General features: G+C 54.2%; 1 protein-coding gene and 1 long non-coding RNA gene across 3 annotated transcripts in view; one reads left to right on the forward strand and one right to left on the reverse strand.

Moving 5' to 3' along the window:
• PPP3CC (protein phosphatase 3 catalytic subunit gamma) overlaps positions 1–15314 on the forward strand; it is a 49667-nt gene extending 34353 nt beyond the window's left edge. The window contains exons 7-14 of one of the 2 annotated variants that reach the window (XM_071454715.1): positions 268–345; positions 422–516; positions 2171–2296; positions 3203–3280; positions 4927–5008; positions 5901–5998; positions 8802–8831; positions 11307–15314. In XM_071454715.1, coding sequence (XP_071310816.1) covers positions 268–345; positions 422–516; positions 2171–2296; positions 3203–3280; positions 4927–5008; positions 5901–5998; positions 8802–8831; positions 11307–11482 — 763 coding nt within the window. In that variant the 3' untranslated portion in view covers positions 11483–15314. The remainder of the gene's footprint in view (positions 1–267; positions 346–421; positions 517–2170; positions 2297–3202; positions 3281–4926; positions 5009–5900; positions 5999–8801; positions 8832–11306) is intronic. The other variant, XM_071454716.1, reaches the window with a different exon arrangement.
• Positions 10040–10647, reverse strand: LOC139603785 (uncharacterized). Its single transcript, XR_011683801.1, has 3 exons — positions 10570–10647; positions 10344–10443; positions 10040–10147 (listed from the first exon to the last, which is right to left on the reverse strand). It is a non-coding gene; the product is annotated as an uncharacterized lncRNA (long non-coding RNA).
• Positions 15315–16972: the final 1658 nt, after the last annotated feature.

Raw genomic sequence — 16972 nt, forward strand, 5'->3', positions numbered from 1 at the left:
CAGCATCTGGATCTCTAGGAAATATTTTCCTTGCTAAAAAAAAGAAGGATTTGTGCTGACAGTCCACTTATAGGAAGGGTTTAACAGAACCCTTTGCAATTAATTTTTATATAAAAATATATCATTGGAATAATTTTTGAATAAAACGTATTTTGAGGACAGAAACTGGATGTTTTCTGCAAGTAGCTGCTCCCAGAAACCAAGACCACCCGAGTTCTGTGCTCTCCTTTGCTCACAGCTGAGTTCTCCTCCCTTTTTGTTTTGCAGTTACCCTGCAGTGTGTGAATTTTTGCAGAACAATAGTTTGTTATCCGTAATCCGAGCTCACGAAGCCCAGGACGCTGGGTGAGTGCTGCAGCCCCGGGGCTGGGCGGGGTTTGGGCTGTGCTAAGCCGGGTTTAACTCGTGCCTTGTTTTGCAGGTATCGAATGTACAGGAAGAGCCAGACCACGGGCTTTCCCTCGTTAATCACAATCTTCTCTGCACCAAATTACTTAGATGTCTATAACAACAAGGGTAAGCCTAAGGCTCTGCTGGTCTTGGGGGAGGTCAGGAAATCCCTCTCCCACTCTGCCCTCCCAAAATCACAGGATAATTTCATTGGGAAAGAGATCCAAGCCATTGAGTCCAACCTGTGCCAAATCCCCACCTTGTCAGTGAGTGTCACCTCAGCTGTTCCTGGGGCACCTCCAGGGATGGGCACTCCAACCCTCCCTGGGCAGTGCCAAGCCCTGAGCCCCCTTTCCATGGGGAAATTCCTGCAGTGCCCACCCTGAGCCTGCCCTGGCCCAGCCTGAGGCCGTTCCCTCTGCTCCTGTCCCTGTTCCCTGGAGCACAGCCCGGCCCCCCCGGCTGTGCCCTCCTGGCAGGAGCTGTGCAGAGCCACAAGGGCCCCCTGAGGCTCCTTTGCTCCAGGCTGAGCCCCTTCCCAGCTCCCTCAGCCTCTCCTGGGGCTCCAGACCCTTCCCAGCTCCCTCAGCCTCTCCTGGGGCTCCAGCCCCTGCCCAGCTCCCTCAGCCTCTCCTGGGGCTCCAGACCCTGCCCAGCTCCCTCAGCCTCTCCTGGGGCTCCAGACCCTGCCCAGCTCCCTCAGCCTCTCCTGGGGCTCCAGCCCCTTCCCCAGCTCTGTTCCCTGCCCTGGATTCTCTCCAGCCCCTCCAGGTCTCAGTGAGGGGACCAGAACTGGACACAGCCCTGGAGGCACCTCCCCAGTGCCCAGCACAGAGTGACAATCCCTGCCCTGCTCCAGCTGCCACCACACTGCTTTTGATACAAAACCCACACTATTTTTGATACAAACCCTCTCCTCCAGTCACATTCTTGTGCCTGGAATGAAAGAGAGCTTTGTGTGCTGAGCTGAAGTGGTTGACTTAATGTGTTACTGTGGCAATTAACTCTGGAGTCATAAGGCCTGGAATAAAGCTTTCATTCCCAGCCACAGGAGAATGGAGCCCTTTTGATGGGTGCTGCCATCCCACAGAAGCTGATAGTGCAGGAAAGTTTTCCACTTCCCTCTGCCCCTAAACCATGGTGGAATTTTCTCCAGCTGTGGGGTTTTTACCCCTCACTTTGGATCTTGGCTCTGTTTGAGTTTCACTGTTCTAAGCTGAGAACCAGCCTGAGGAAACCAAAATATTATGGCTTAAACCTTCTCATTTTGGAGAGTTGGTAGCTTGATGCTACACGAGTGTAACAGGGTGTTGATAATGAAGGTTTTATAACACTGGTAAAACTTCCAGAGGGAGCCAGGCTGGGAGAGCTGGGGGTGAAAGAGGAAGAGGCTGCAGGGAGAGCTCAGAGCCCCTGCCAGAGCCTAGAGGGGCTCCAGGAGAGCTGGACAGAGACTTGGGACAAGGGATGGAGGGACAGGACCCAGGGAATGGCTCCCCCTGCCAGAGGGCAGGGATGGATGGGAGATTGGGAAGGAATTTCTTCCTCTGAGGGTGGGGAGGGGCTGGGATGGAATTCCCAGGGAAGCTGTGGCTGCCCCTGGGTCCCTGGAAGTGTCCAAGGCCAGACCTTGGGGGCTTGGAGCAACCTGGGATAGTGGAAGGTGTCCCTGCCCATGGCAGGGGTGGCACTGGCTGCTCCTTAAGATCCTTCAAATCCAGGATTCTGTAGATGGAAAGTGCCCATGGACATTTATTTATCTTTGCCTTTTCTCCCCCAGCTGCTGTACTGAAATATGAAAACAATGTCATGAACATCAGGCAGTTCAACTGTTCCCCTCACCCCTACTGGCTTCCAAACTTCATGGATGTCTTCACATGGTCCTTGCCTTTCGTAGGGGAAAAGGGTAAGAGAGATTTGGGGTTCTGTTCTAAACTCCCAGTGACTGCTCCTCATATCCTGAGTGTCACAAACCTGTCCCACACTGCTGGGAGAGTGTTGCAGCTCCAGGTGGCACAGGAGAGCAGTTCAGGCTCAAGGAGATCTTCCTTACTGGGCTAAATTCATGCAAAACCAGCTGTTGGTAGCTGTTTGAAAAAGCTTTTCCCAGTAAAACATTCCTTTCTTGCTCTTCCTGCATTGCTGGTGGGGCTGCTCTTGGGTGCTGTAGCCCCACCTCAGAATCTGGAGATGTTTCTCTCGGTTTGCAGCAGAGGAATTTTAAATTCCTGTTGGCTCCTGGCCCACCAAAAAGGAAGCATTCACTTCAATCCAAGGCTTATTTTGTTCTCAAGAAGGCGAGCCAGCTTAAAATATGACCAAGACTTTGCCTCAGCTTTTCACCAAAAGGATTTTCACCTCTCCTGATGAGATTAAATTCCACCCCAATCTCATTTGTTTGGGGTGCAGCTTCACCCTCACCACTTCCAAAGGGTTTTTTGACTTTGAGGCACCAAAGGTCAAATCCCCCCCTCCCCAGATTTGGCCCTTCTCAAAGCCAGGTGGCTGTGGCGTGGGTGAGGATGGGGAGGGGGGACATTGAGGGAGCTCAGGCTGTTCTGCAGGAATGTTGGCACCTCCTTCCCCACGTCTGGTTCCTCTGTGATGTGCTTGGCCTGCATCCACCTCCTTGGCAGAAGATGCAACGTGTGTCGTCTGCTCCGGCGCCGCTGCGGGTACCAGCAGGCTGCGCCTAAAAGTGTCTTTAGGCTCCCACATGCAGGGGACAGACGACCTTGAAATCCTTCCCTGGTCCTCCAAATCCCTCTGCATGCCCAGGCCTCTCTGACCTTGCTGTCTGTGCCTCTTGCAGTCACCGAGATGCTCGTGAACATCCTCAACATCTGCTCCGACGACGAGCTGATTTCGGATGGCGACGAGACCTTGGAAGGTAAAATATCCCTGCTGGCACCAGAGAGCAGCAGGGGGAAAGGCTGGGCAAGGTCTTTGATGCCTGAGCAGCACTTGATTTATAGCTGGATGCCCAGCCAGGGTCTCCAGTTCCTTTTTGCTCAACTTTTGCAGTTTTGGGTAGGGAATGTTTGGGGTTTTTTTCTCCTTTGCTGTTCAGTCACAGAGAAATTAAATGACATTCACTGCGACAGACACTTCTTGCCAGCTACTCTGGGAATGGTTTCCTGCTCCTTACACAGGCTGCTGGTTATTTTTTCCCCCAATTCAAAATTTTCTGCACCAAAATATCCACCCAATCTTCTCATCTGTTGCAGTGAACTCCTCTGTAAAGTGGCTTCTCGTGTCACCCCCTCCCCAGAAACGCTGGGTTTGGCCCTGGTTTCAAGCCATGCATGAAGGGGACAAATCAGTGGTTGAGCTGATGAGCAGTTTGGATTTTGGGGGGGACTCAGGAGTGAGGTGGTGACCTGAGGAAGCTGAGGGGGGCAGCGAGAAGTGGGGCCTGAGCTGCCTCAGCCCCAGGTGGAGACTCTAACCCGCTTATCCCATTGCATTTCCGTTTTGTTTTTTGGTTTTTTGGTTTTTTTCTTTCCTCCCTCCCATGAAAATTAAATTTGTTTCTTCTATCTCTGTCTTCATCTACTTGTTTCTTGGTGTCTCCTCTCCCTGAAGATCACTACATTTCAAGCTATCCGAAAGGTACCCAGCTAGAATTTGCTACGAGCTTAATTATCACTGCCTGTGCCACCAGATCCTTGAAGTGGATTTCCAGAGCTGACTAGTGGGGCAGTCTCTTCATCCCCTTTCAGTTTTAACATAAGCTCCATGTGTTTTTTAACCCTTCTGCGTTCCTCCAGGAACTCTGAGAAACGGGGGTCACGTTTCTACCTGATTCTGAATGCAGCCACGTAGTGCATGGCTGAGCCATGGTGCATGTTAGCCCTGGGTTTGGCTTCCCTGTCCTGATGTGTACTGGGCCATGTGAGGAATCTCAGCTGAGAGGAGATGGATTTGTTCCCTCTTTCCACCTGAATTTTCCCTTTGGTTTCAGCTCCCTCCGTGCTTTTTTTTTTGTTTGTTTCTCTCTCCCGTTGGGTCCATAGAGCGGAAGGGGAGCTCCCCCCTGTCCCGTTGTGTCTGTGTGGGGTCAGAGCAGAGCTGCCAGGCTCGGGCCAGCCCTTCCCTGTGCTCCTTGGATGCCAAAGCTGATGCCTGTGTGCTGCCGCGGGCGAGCCCAGCGGTGCCCATCAGCCGTCAGCCCCCTCCGTGCTCTGCCTTGCAAACCGTGTCCTCATGGCTGAGTCATTTGTGTCACATCCTGTGCAGTGTGGGCCCAGCTGGTGACCTGCCAGCCAGACCTCCCCGAGTCCGTGTCCTGTGGTGGTTCTACTCTCTTTAGCCCTCTCGAGTTCCGTGTGCCATCTCGTTGGTGTTGCCCTCCTCACCGCCATCCTGATGCCATCCTGATGCCATCCTTCCAGCACCGTTCTCTCTCCGGTGTAGCTGTGACTCTGTACAAACCATGATTTCTTTTCCTGGAGTCAGGCAGGTGCTTCATGCTGACCTTCCCTGGAGAGCAGGAAGCCCCCAACGTGCTGCTCTCTGCTCTTTTCTCTCCCTAAGGTGGGACAACGGTGCGCAAGGAGATCATCAGGAATAAGATCAGAGCCATTGGGAAGATGGCACGGGTCTTCTCAGTCCTTCGGTGAGGATGGGCTGGGCACCGGGCTTAATTCAGGGATTGCGTTTAATTTGGGGACTGGGTTTAGTTTGGGGTCTGGGCTTAATTCGGGGACTGGACTTAATTTGGGAACTTGGCTTAGTTTGGGGACTGGGCTTCAGCTGGGAACTGGACTTAGTTTGGAGACTGGGCTTAAATTGGGGACTGGGTTTAGTTTGGAGACTGGGCTTAAGTTGGGGACTGGGCTTAGTTTGGGGACTGAGCCTTAATTTGGGGACCAGACTTAATTTGGGGACTGGCCTTAATTTGGGGACTCGGCTTCATTTGGGGACTGGACTTAAATTGGGGACTGGCCTTAATTTGGGGACTGGGCTTGATTCAGGGGACCAGGTTTAATTCGGGGACTGGGCTTCATTTGGGGACTGGGCTTCATTTGGGCACTTGGCTCCATTTGGGGACTGAGTTTAATTTGGGGACTGGGTGATGGGGAACACTGGTTAGGAAAAAAAGAAGGGAAAAACTTCCTAAAACAGGTGGTTTTTCCTGACTCTTTCAGGACACATTTTCCTGAAAGAAAGTTGTAGCCAGGTAGGGGTTGGTCTTTTCTCCCAAATAACAAGTGACAGAGGGGAGCAAACAACCTCAGGCTGCAGCAGGGGAGATTCAGGTTGGATATGAGGGGAAATTTCTGCATGGGAAGGGTTGCCAGGTACTGGAATGGGCTGTCCAGGGCTGTGGTGGAATCCACATCCCTGAGAGGTTTAACAGATGCGTGGATGTGGCACTTGGGGACGTGGGTAGTGATGGTGCTGGGTGACCTCAGAAGTCTTTTCCAGCCTTAATGGCTCCATGATTCTCATGATCCATGACTCCCACAGTGTGTAACTGAGTGTGTAACTGCTGCTGTTCCCTGCAGGGAGGAGAGTGAGAGCGTGCTGACCCTCAAAGGCCTGACCCCCACAGGTACCCTGCCCCTGGGAGTGCTCTCGGGGGGGAGGCAGACCCTGCAGACCGGTGAGTATCCCTGAGCCCTGCATCCCCCTGCCCCAAACCCCCTGGAGCAGCTCCCACGGGCAGCCTGGAGGGTGCCAGGGGACCCCAGCCAGGGTTCAGGCCCGTGGGGAGGAAGGATTGCCAAGCAGGAGTAAGCAGAGGTGTAGGTGGGGGTGTGGAGAGATGCCAAGCTGTCCCCGTGTACCCTCGAGGAAGAAAACCCGCAGCACCCTGCCTAAAGCATGTTTAGTGCTTAATTGTTTGTTTCTGCAACGAGTTTTTCTCCTTTATTTCCCTTCTAACGCTGCATGGTGCACATCCTCTGCCTCACCTCGCTGTGCTGCTGCTGTGTGACAGCCTCTGTGTGAATGTGACAGTGACACTGCCTCTGTGTGAATGTGACAGTGACACAGCTGCTTGTTTGTTCTTCGTTCAACCAGACCCCTCCCAATCTGCCCCTGTCAAGTCATGAATCCCAAACAGGAGGAAGGTCCAGCCACAGGAACGAGGTTCCTCCAGGGCTGGATGGTTCAGAAAAGTCTCCTCTCGGGTTTTGAGGTAGTTGTGGAGGTTTCTTCCCAAATTTACTGCCTCTCTCAGCAGCTCAGGGAGCAGCACAGAGCAAAGGATCCGATCCTTCCCCTCCCAGGGCAAGGAGGTTGGCTGGTGCTCAGGGAATGAGCTAGCCCAGGGGGAATCCTGTAATCCAGTGTGTTAATCCTCCCCTGCCATGGCCTTTGAAGCCTGGCACCTCCCCAGCTTCCCCCTTCCATGGGCACCGGGGATTTCCTGCAGCTCTCCCCGGGCTGGGGCTGGGGTTTGCCTGGATTAGAGTTCACGAGTCAGGAACGTGGAAATATCACTGCCTGCTCCCAGGGAGGATGCAGCAGCACTCCCAAGCTCATGGATTTCTCTGCCCACAGAGGAGGATGGATATTTTTTCCCTTTTTTTATAGAAACCATCACAGCCCCGTTGCCCCAGTTCTGGGAACAGAGCCTGAGTGGGAAGGTGGCTGCTGCAGCAGCTCTGTCCCTGTATCCCGACAGCACAGGGTCATGCTGTGACATTCTCCAGCACCTTCCCCTCTCAGGGGTTCTCTCAGGGGTACCAGGGATCTCCCCTCCCCCAGAATAAGCCTCTCCCCAGGACAGAACAAACAAGCTGGGCCTTTGCTGCTGCCTCACCCGCCCCGCCCGCCGCCTGCAGGCTGCCCCCGCTGCCCCCGGCATCTCCCGGCTTCTCCTGCCCTCCTCACCCCCTTTCCCTGTCCTTCCTCCTTCTCCTTCCCTCCTTTCCCTGTCCTTGCTCCTTCTCTCTCCTTTCTTTCCCTGTCCTGACCCCTTTCCTTCCCCCTTTCCCTGTCCTTCCTCCTTCTCCTTCCCTCTTTTCCCTGTCCTTCCTCCTTCTCCCTCCTTTCTTTCCCTGTCCTTCCTCCTTCTCCTTCCCTCCTTTCCCTGTCCTTGCTCCTTCTCTCTCCTTTCTTTCCCTGTCCTGACCCCTTTCCTTCCCCCTTTTCCCTGTCCTTCCTCCTTCTCCCACTCTCCTTTCCCTATCCTTCCCCTTCTCCCTCCCTCTTTTCCCTGTCCAGACCCCTTTCCCTCCCTCTTTTCCCTGTCCTTCCCCTTCTCCCTCCCTCCTTTCCCTGTCCAGACCCCTTTCCCTCCTTTCCCTTCCCCTTTTCCCTGTCCTTCCCCTTCTCCCTTCCCCTTTTCCCTGTCCTGACCCCTTTCCCTCCCCCTTTTCCCCATCCTCCCACCCTTTCCCGTTTTGCACATCCCTTCACACTCTCAGTGAATTTATGGGAGCCCCGTCTGCTGGGTGAGGAGGAGGAGGGGGGGCTGCCCCCCTTTGGGGGTGCCTGTGCACCTCAAAAAAGGGAAACAGGGCTGCAGTGAGGGGGGCCCTGCCCTCCTGAGCCTCTCCCCAGCCTTTCACAGCAGGGCTTGGCAAAATCAACTGAGCAAAGTCACGGAATCTGGGGCAGAGCTGTGCAGCCACAGCTCCATCCTTCCTCCATGGCCTCCCAAGGACCACGTGGCCTCTGCATTGTGTCCAAAGTGAAAAAAGCTGCAGTTTTGAGGCTAAAATCCAGAGAATCTGCTCAAGGGAAGGGCGTCCTTCCAGATGTTGAGGCAGGGCCTACTAAACCTTGGATGTTGCTGCAGCAGATTTAGGAAGGGGAACACTGCTCAGCCCTGTGGTGCCTTGTTGCTTGGTAACACTTTCAGGAGGTGGAGCTGAAGCCAAACTGGATTTGGAGCCTGATTTTCTGTTACAACTCAAGGCACCGGGAGCGGAGCAGCCCAGTACCTGCTGCTTGTCCTTCCCTGGAAAACAGGCTGCCCCTCTCCTTCCCACTGCTCCAAAACATCCCCTGGGAGCCCTTCTGTGTGGTGGAGGGTGAATTCCACACAACTGATCATCCAGAGGTGGCCTGGAGCCACCCAGCCGGGAGCAGAGCTTAGGCCGAGCTTGTCCCTGTCCCGTGCACACAGCAGGAAGCCCCCACTCTCTGCTCCTCTGTTCTTCCATCAGATCAATCCAGAGGAAAGGAGACTCCCCCTGAGCCCTGGGGGGTCCCCTTCCCCCCTTCCTCTCCACCTCCTGTCACCTTTTTCTCCCCTCTCGCCACTCGTTTGGCAGCACCGGGGCTGGGGGGCCGCGGGCTCTGCGTCGCAGCCATGATGTCGGATCACTCACTGTCACTCTGTTTTTGTTCCTTTTTTTTTCCCTGTTTTTTGTTTTGTTTTGGTTTTTTGTTTTTTATTTTTTATTTTTTTCCCTGTCTTCATTTCTGCATGCCACTGTTCTTCTGTATTGCAGCCACAGTAGAAGCGGTAGAGGCACGGGAAGGTATGGCTAGAACCCGGCGAGAGACTCAAATCATCTCCGTGTGTGCGTGCGCTCCTTTTAAAGAGCTTTACCAGCCCTTAACGGAAGCTTTTTACTCTTGCATCACCAGAAGTGGGGGAGGACAAGGCCCTGCTGGGAAGGAAAAAACACCCAGGGGTTTGGTTCAAGGCTGTTGCAGCTTGAACAGTTTATTCCTTAGTGGAACACCTTTATTTGGAGTTGCCAAAGCGGTTCCTGCTGCCGCTGCTCGAGACCTTGGGCTTGAGGTCCTGCAATCTGCCAGCACCATCAAAACCCTTAGAAAACAGGATTTTGTGGTGCTGGTGTAATCCCTGCCTTCCCCACAGGTAGGCCAAGGTGGAGAGGCAATTCTCTGCCTGTAGGGTGTAGGAATGACAGATCCATGAGGATTTTTCCTCCATGCCGAGCGGGGCCACGCAGCTCTACAGAGGCTTTGCTTACCAAGGGAAGTTGTTTGTGAGCCAGCCAAGTCCTTGTAAAAGATTTGGCACAGGCTCCTTTTCCTTAAATTCTCCGTAGCACAAAGGAGTTTCACATTTGGTCCGTGTCATCAGGGCGAGGGTGACGTGCTCGTCCCCGCGGTGATGGAACAGGGACATGAAATTCCTCCGTGGGATTCATCCCTCCCAAATCTGCCCGTGTGTCTCCTGGTCATGCAAGAATTTTGCCTTTGTGATCCAAGGACTAGCTGTTCCCTCTCCTGGTGTTGCAGTGTGTGGTTTGTGTCGGAGTTCAGAGCCTTGTGGTGGTGTCTTTGTTCTGTTGTTCTGGGTTTTGCCTTTTTTTCTAAATTTTTATTTTCTTTTTAATTGTTATTTTTTAGTGTCGTGTTTTTCAGCTTTGAAATTTTCCTGAGATTTCACTCTCTGGGGACAGCAAGCACTTGTCTGGTTTATCAAGTTCCTCCTATACTATTAAAATAGGGGGAGGTTTGGGATATTGGAAGGAAATTTGTTCCTGTAAGGGTGGTGGGATGGAATTTCCAGAAAAGCTGTGGCTGCCCCATCCCTGGCAATGTCCAAGGTTGAACCTGGGATAATTTAACTAGATGATCTTAATCTCCCAACCCAAACCACTCAGTGCTTCCATGAAAAGCTCTTAGGGAGCTGAGCAAATCCTAAACCTCCCTAAAAAAGAGAACCTCCCCTTAGGGAGCAGAACAAATCCTAAACCTCCCTAAAAAAGAGAACCTCCTCTTAGGGAGCGGAGCAAATCCTAAGCCTCCCTAAAAAGAACCTCCTCCTAGGGAGAAAAGCAAATCCTAAACCTCCTAGGGAGCAGAGCAAATCCTAAACCTGTCTAAAAGAAGAACCTCCTCTTAGGGAGCAGAGCAAATCCCAAGCCTCCCTAAAAAGAGCCACCTCTTAGGGAGCAAAGCCAATCCTAAACCTCCCTGAAAAAAAATAACCTCCTCTTAGAGAGCAGAGCAAATCTTAAACCTGTCTTAAAGAAAAAAGAACCACCTCTTAGGGAACAGAGAAAATCCTAAACCTCCCTAAAAGAGTGAAATGCCTCCTCTTAGGGAGCAGAGCAAATCTTAAACCTGTCTTAAAGAAAAAGAACCTCTTAGGGGACAGAGAACATCCTAAACCTCCCTAAAAAAAGTAACATCCTCTTAGGGAGCAGAGCAAATCCTAAACCTCCCTAAAAAAGAGAACCTCCTCTTGGGGAGAAAAGCAAATCCTAAACCTCCTAGGGAGCAGAGAAAATCCTAAACCTCCCTAAATAGTGAAATGCCTCCTCTTAGGGAGCAGAGCAAATCTTAAACCTAAAGAAAGAGAACCTCTTAGGGAACAGAGAAAATCCTAAACCTCCCTAAAAAAGTGAAGTGCCTCCTCTTAGGGAACAGAGCAAATCCTAAACCTCCCCAAAAAGAACCTCCTCCTAGGGAGAAAAGCAAATCCTAAACCTCCTAGGGAGCAGAGCAAATCCTAAACCTCCCTAGATAGTGAAATGCCTCCTCTTAGAGAGCAGAGCAAATCTTGAACCTATCTTAAAGAAAAAGAACCTCTTAGGGGTACAGAGAAAATCCTAAACCTCCCTAAATAGTGAAGTGCCTCCTCTTAGGGAGCAGAGCAAATCTTAAACTTATCTTAAAGAAAGAGAACCTCTTAGGGGACAGAGAAAATCCTAAGCCTCCCTAAAAAAGAGAACCTCGTCTTGGGGAGAAAAGCAAATCCTAAACCTCCTAGGGAGCAGAGAAAATCCTAAACCTCCCTAAATAGTGAAATGCCTCCTCTTAGGGAGCAGAACAACCCCTTCACTTTGCTGCCAGCTGCTCCCAAACATGCGCTGGCACCTCCAGAACCTCCCCAAACAGTTCCCAAACCCAGCCCGGTGCTTCCTGTCCCCTCCACTTGTCCCCGTTGGTGTCTGGCGTGTGCTGGAGGGTTCCTCTGGGGCTGTGCCCGTGCTGGAGCTGACACTGCCCCCTGTGCTCCCTTCCCTCCGCAGCCATCCGCGGCTTCTCCCCGCAGCACAAGATCCGCAGCTTCGAGGAGGCGCGGGGGCTGGACCGCATCAACGAGCGGATGCCGCCGCGCAAGGATTCCCTGCACTCGGACGGCCCCGTGAACTTGGTAACCTCGAACTCTGCGGACAAGAACGGCACGGGCAAGAAACCCCAGTAACGCCAGAGGATCCAAAACTTCATGAATTTTATTTATTTATTATCGGGGTGGGGTGGGGGCAGGGGGAGAAACCGACTTCACCTGGAGGCACGTCCATAAATCCAGTCTGCATCCGTTCTGTAAGAAAGCGACCATTTTGTAATTTTTTTTTTTTATTTATGTTCAATATATATAAAAATGTCCTTTTTTTTTTTTTTTTTTTGAGTTAGAAACCAATCCAACTGCTAGAGCATCCCGGGAGTGTTGTGCTGTCCAGCTGCCCTCCCCGAGAGGCCAAACCTCTGCTGGGGGGTGTTGGATTAAAAAACAAATATCAGTCAAACCAGGCAACTTGGGTCGTTGGCTTTGGCACAATTTGGAGTTAGCCTGAGCTTTCCAAAGCAGGTCCTTCCCTTCAGGATACGGTTGGGTTGGTTTTCCTTTACACACCTGTTTTCTTCCCAGATTTTTCCTGTTGTTTTCTTCCACCTCTTGCCTACCTGCAGCTGCTGCTTTAGGCAATTCCCTGGAAGGAAGATTGTTGGGATCCATCCCTCTTTTCCAAGGTGGCAGCCAGGGGTAGCTCCAGGGTTGTTAACACCAATCACAGCACCTTTTCCTTCAGGATTTCAGCTTTATCCCAGGGGATAAAGGAAAATAAGGAGAAGGTGGGGGGGAAGTGCTGCCCCTTGTTGTGGCTCTTCCTCTTGGAGCAGCCAGTTTGTGCAGCAGAATTCCCTTGGGAATCTCTGATTCAGAGCAGAGGAATTATCACTGCTGTCTGATGGTCCTTGGGAAAGCTGCAGGGCCTGAGTTTTAAAGGAGAAGGGGTGATTTACACCCTGGATGCTGCAGCTCCCCCATTCCCCCACCAGCACAGGCTGCCCAGCCCATGGCACATTCCCTGCTCCCAGCTCTGCAATCAGCCCTTGCTGGGCACTCTGGGGCGTGGGGGACAGGGTGGTCCCCCCCAGTGTCACCTCCCTGTCCCCCCAGCGTGTGTGGCTTTGGGCATCACCCACCCTTGGCTGTCCAGAGGAGCCGTGGGCAGCTCAGCCTTTCCCAGCAGCTGGAGCAGGGGGTTGCTGATAAAAGTTTGGGATAAGATGGGTGGGGCACTGCTGCTTTTGGGAGATGTGCTGGGTGCTGGTGGCAGGGCAGCCCCTGGATTGGGAAGCACGGAGGGTTTGGAAGGCAAAACCGAGTGGATGTGGCAGGAATTTTGGCTGAGTGTTCTGGACAGGGATCCTGGGGGTTCCCAGGGGACACCCCTGGCTGTGGTCAGGGATTTTAGAGTGGGAGCTGAACATTCTGTCACTGAGCATTCTTCCACTTAGACTGGCAGCACTGGGGAAGAGTTTTGTGGGATTCCTGTTGGTCACTTCCCTGTGAGCTGTGCAGAGTTTTGTGGGATTCCTGTTGGTCAGTTCCCTCTGAGCTGTGAGGGTTTTGTGGGATTCTCTTTGGTCACTTCCCTGTCAGTTGTGCAGGCTTTAATGGGATTCCTGTTGGTCACTTCCCACATGAGCTGTGGAAGGTTTTGTAGGGTTCCCATTAGTGACTTCCCTGTGAGCTGTGAAGGGTTTTGTGGGATTCCCATTGGTGAATTCTTGTGTGAGCTGTGCAGGGTTTTGTAGGGTTCCCACTGGTGACTTCCATGTGAGCTGGGAAGGGTTTTATGGGATTCCTGTTGGTGACTTCCCTGTGAGCTGTGCAGGATTTTTTGGGATTCCCATTGGTCACTTCCTTGTGAGCTGTGAAGGTTTTTATGGGATTCCTGTCAGTCACTTCCCATGTGTTTTATGGGATTCCCGTTGGTCCCTTCCCTTCCCAGCCGTGGCCATTGCCTGGAGCTGAGGCAGCAGCTCCTGGAGCACTCCCCCCTCCAGCTTTCCCTGTCCCCCCTTCTCCCGTGCTCTCTTTAGCAGGGCTGAGCCTCTCCCAGGGGATCTTTGCCAAGGCTTTCCCTGGATCTTGCTGTCTTCCCTCGGCCAGAGGAAAACAGCAACTTCCCAGGAAGCTTTCAAATTGTCTTAGGATCAGACGTCACCTAATCCCCCGGGGCTGTTTAGGATTCTGTGGGCAGACCGCTGGGTTTCCACACTTTTCAGTCACATGCCTCCACTTTCCCCTCTTTTTTTTTCTTTTTTTTTTTTTTTTTTCTTTTTTGGTTGGTTGTTTTTTTTTTTTTCCCTTTGATCCCTTTTTTATTTCCACGCCCACCTCTTTGCGAGATGTTTGGAGCGAGCTTCTCTTCCCCCCAGTCCGAGGAGTGGGGCCAAATTGCCTTTTGTCTGTGAGTATTTCTTTGTCCTTTCAGGGCCTCCTGTGAGCGGTGAGCCCGTGTGTGGTACCCATGGGGCTGCCCGTGCATGTTCGGGCGTGTTGTGCTGACCCAGGCTGGGATCTCACCCAAGCAGCCAGGTTTTAGTCGGGATCTTTGGGATGGGAATTGCGGGACCCCGAGCCCCTGTTCCCAGCGTGGGCCCTGCCCATCACACAGGGGGATTTGCTTTGCTGGCAGTTTGTCCCCCCCACCCTCTTCTCCTGCTCTGGCATCACCAATTCCCCCTCCTCAAAATCCTTTGGGACTTTGTGCTTCATGGTTTGGGGGCTCAGATCCAACCACCAGATGCTTGGGGCTGGTGGAACTGCAGCTTCCCAGTGTCCCAGCCCTGGAAAAGGGCTGGATGTTCATTGTCCTGGCCCTGGAGGAGGTGGCCGAGGGGTGGGATTTTTGTCCCCCCTTATCCCTAGGGCTGGTGGAGCTGCACTGTGCCAGCCCTGGAGGCAGTGCCAAGTGTCTCCAGGGTGACACTTGGGTGTTGGTTGCCCCTGTGGCACCCACACGTGTGGCTGTCACGCTGCCAGGTCCCCTCTTCCCTTTGAAGCAGTTCCCGAGGGGGTGAGGAGCAGCGATGGGGCTCTGGGTGCTAATTACCCCCTTCATTACCGCCCCCTCTCCGTGCCGGGCTTCCCCTGCCACCGCCCCCAGCCGAGATCCCCCCTCCCCTCTTTTGGGGACAACTTCGGAGCAGAATTCCCTGCCCCGATCCCCACCACGGCAAACCAAAAAACCAATCCAGAAACGCCCCCAAATTCCCCCTTTTCCTCCTTTTCCCCCCCAGATCCAGCGCCTCGGAGCTGGGCTTGTCTCTGACCCCTCCTCTCCGAGCTCCCGCCCGTCCCTTCCCCTCCCCGGCTGCCACCTGGAGCTTGGACATCCGGGATTGAGGGGAGCCCACGGGCCCCGGGGGAGCCCCCCCGACCCGAGGGAGCCCCCAAATCCAGGGAAAGCCCCCACCTCCCCGCAGCCTGGGTTTTTTTGCATGTTCTAGCAAGGTGCATGTCCAAGGAGGGGAGTCGGCAATGGGGCGGGTGGTGGGTTGAGTTCAAGCTTAATTTTCTTTTTTGGGATTGGGAGAACCCCTCTGGCTGCCTCTGGCACAGATCCCACCTGGCCAGGGGAGCTGGCAGGGATGCAGATCCCACCAAACCTCAGCCAGGGAGGACCTGAAGCCCTCCAGGGGTGCAGTGATGGTGATTTTAGGGTTCTCGATGCTGAAGGATCATACGCCCGTTGCCTGGAGACTGCCTCCTTTTTAATTTTTATTTTTATTTCTTGCTTTTTTTTTTTCTTTTTCTTTTTCTTTTTTTTTTTTAGTTCTGTTGAAAGGAGAAAAAAAATGGTGAAAATGTTATTTATTGGCAGAAATTATTTAATATAATTTCTTTTTTTTTTTTCTTTTTGTGAAACAAGGAATGAATTTGTTAGAACTGTCTCGATGTAAATCGGAGTCATCTTTAAGGAGGAAAAAAAAAAGAAAAAAAAAGTTAAAAATTGACACAGTCACTGCGCTCCACTGTGATTTTTTGGGTGGCTGAGGGGGGTTCATTGCTGCCAGAAGGGAGGATTTGGGGGGTTCTAGAGGCTCTCCAGAGCATTTCCCAGCGGCTCCCGGCTGCATTTGGAGATTTGGAGCTCTCAGCTCCTGCTCCTCGTCCTTCCCTGGGTAAATAACGCGGTGCCAGCAGGGACAGGATGGGATGTGCCAGCTCTTGTTCCACCCCAGCTCCTTCCTTGTCCCTTCTGGGGTGTTCCCTCCATAGGGAGGATTCAGGGAGCAGCCCTGGGGTCAGGATCCATCTGGGTGGATCCGAACGGTGACAGCTCCACGGCTCCTGCTCAGGGATCCCCTCCTGCACCATCCCTAGGGAGCTGCTGTGGCTCCAGCTCTGCCTTCCACACCTGGGATCCGTCCCCTCTTCCCGAGGGGCAGCCGAATATTCAGGATAAACTCCGGAGCACTCCAGGGCGTTATCCCATTTAACCATCCCAATTCCTCCGGGAATTCAGCGCCACCTCGAGCTCAGCTCCCCACGTGCTCCCCATTTCCCACCTGCTCCTCCCCGCTCCCGGATGCATCCAGGGCCCGCCCGGGCCGGGACGCTCCGGCTCTCCCACCCTTTTCCTGGGTGTTCCCACCCAAACTGGGGAGCCCCCAAGCCCCGGCACCGCTGGCAGACCCCGCGCTGGGCACCGGGGGCGGCTCCGGGCACATCCCTGCCCAGGGGAGCATCCCTGGGAGCATCCCCGGGCCCGGCCGCGCGTTCCCGGCTGGCATCGCCGCTGAGCAAACAGGAAACACTCGCCCTTTGTTAATCCCGGCCCGGGCTGCGCGTTAAATATTTATCTGTGAGCGGAGGCTGGTGCTGGGAGCCGCGGGGAGGGAGGGACCGAGGCAGGGCCGGCGCTGGAGGCTCCTGGCCGGGCACGGGGACGCTGCGTGCGGAGCGGGAGGTGAGCGGGGCTTTGGGCAGGGGGTGTCGGCACCCCGAGGGGGGCTGGGGGCAAGGGGGCTGCTCCTCGCATCGCCAGCGGCTGCTGTGACCTCGAGAGGTGTCACTGGGTGGGCTGGAGGGCACCCGGAGGGGATGGGCACCCCTTGGCAGCAGGGATGGGCTCGGGGGTGTCCCCTCGCTGGGTTTAACCCTCCCCGGCCCCGCTGCCATCCCTGCCCCGGTCACCCCGGGATCCTCCAGCAGGATCAGCTCCTGTGTCCTCGCCACGGTGTCCCCAGCTGGCACCAAGGAGCTGCCTCATTCCCACGGCATTGGGGCGGGGGCAAGGACACCCTGTCCCCTCTGTCCCCTCTGTCCCCTCTGTCCCCTGTCCCCGGTGTCCCCCGGGCGCAGGATCGCAGCCACCGGGGCTCCTGCCATCGTCTCCAGCAGCAGGGGGCGGTGGCTTGGTGGGGACCGAGGGGTGGCAGCGAAGCCACCGTCCCCCGGGAGCTCACGTGGGAACTCACGGGATGAGGAAGGGCTGGGGCAGCCCCGTTTTGGGGGTGTCAGCAGTTTAGGGGAGCAGGAAGCGGCCGGCGGGTGAGTGGTGGGTGCGGGCGCTGCCCGAGGGTGCGAGGGGGGACACGGGGCACCCGCAAAGCGAGGCATGGGGGTGATCTCGGGGGGACCCTGCCCGGATTCCTCAGGGATGGGCGGATGGAGGGG

Source organism: Agelaius tricolor, unplaced genomic scaffold (assembly GCF_023055355.1).
Source record: "Agelaius tricolor isolate 1412-34295 unplaced genomic scaffold, bAgeTri1.0.p SCAF_41, whole genome shotgun sequence".
Classification (NCBI taxonomy): domain Eukaryota; kingdom Metazoa; phylum Chordata; class Aves; order Passeriformes; family Icteridae; genus Agelaius; species Agelaius tricolor.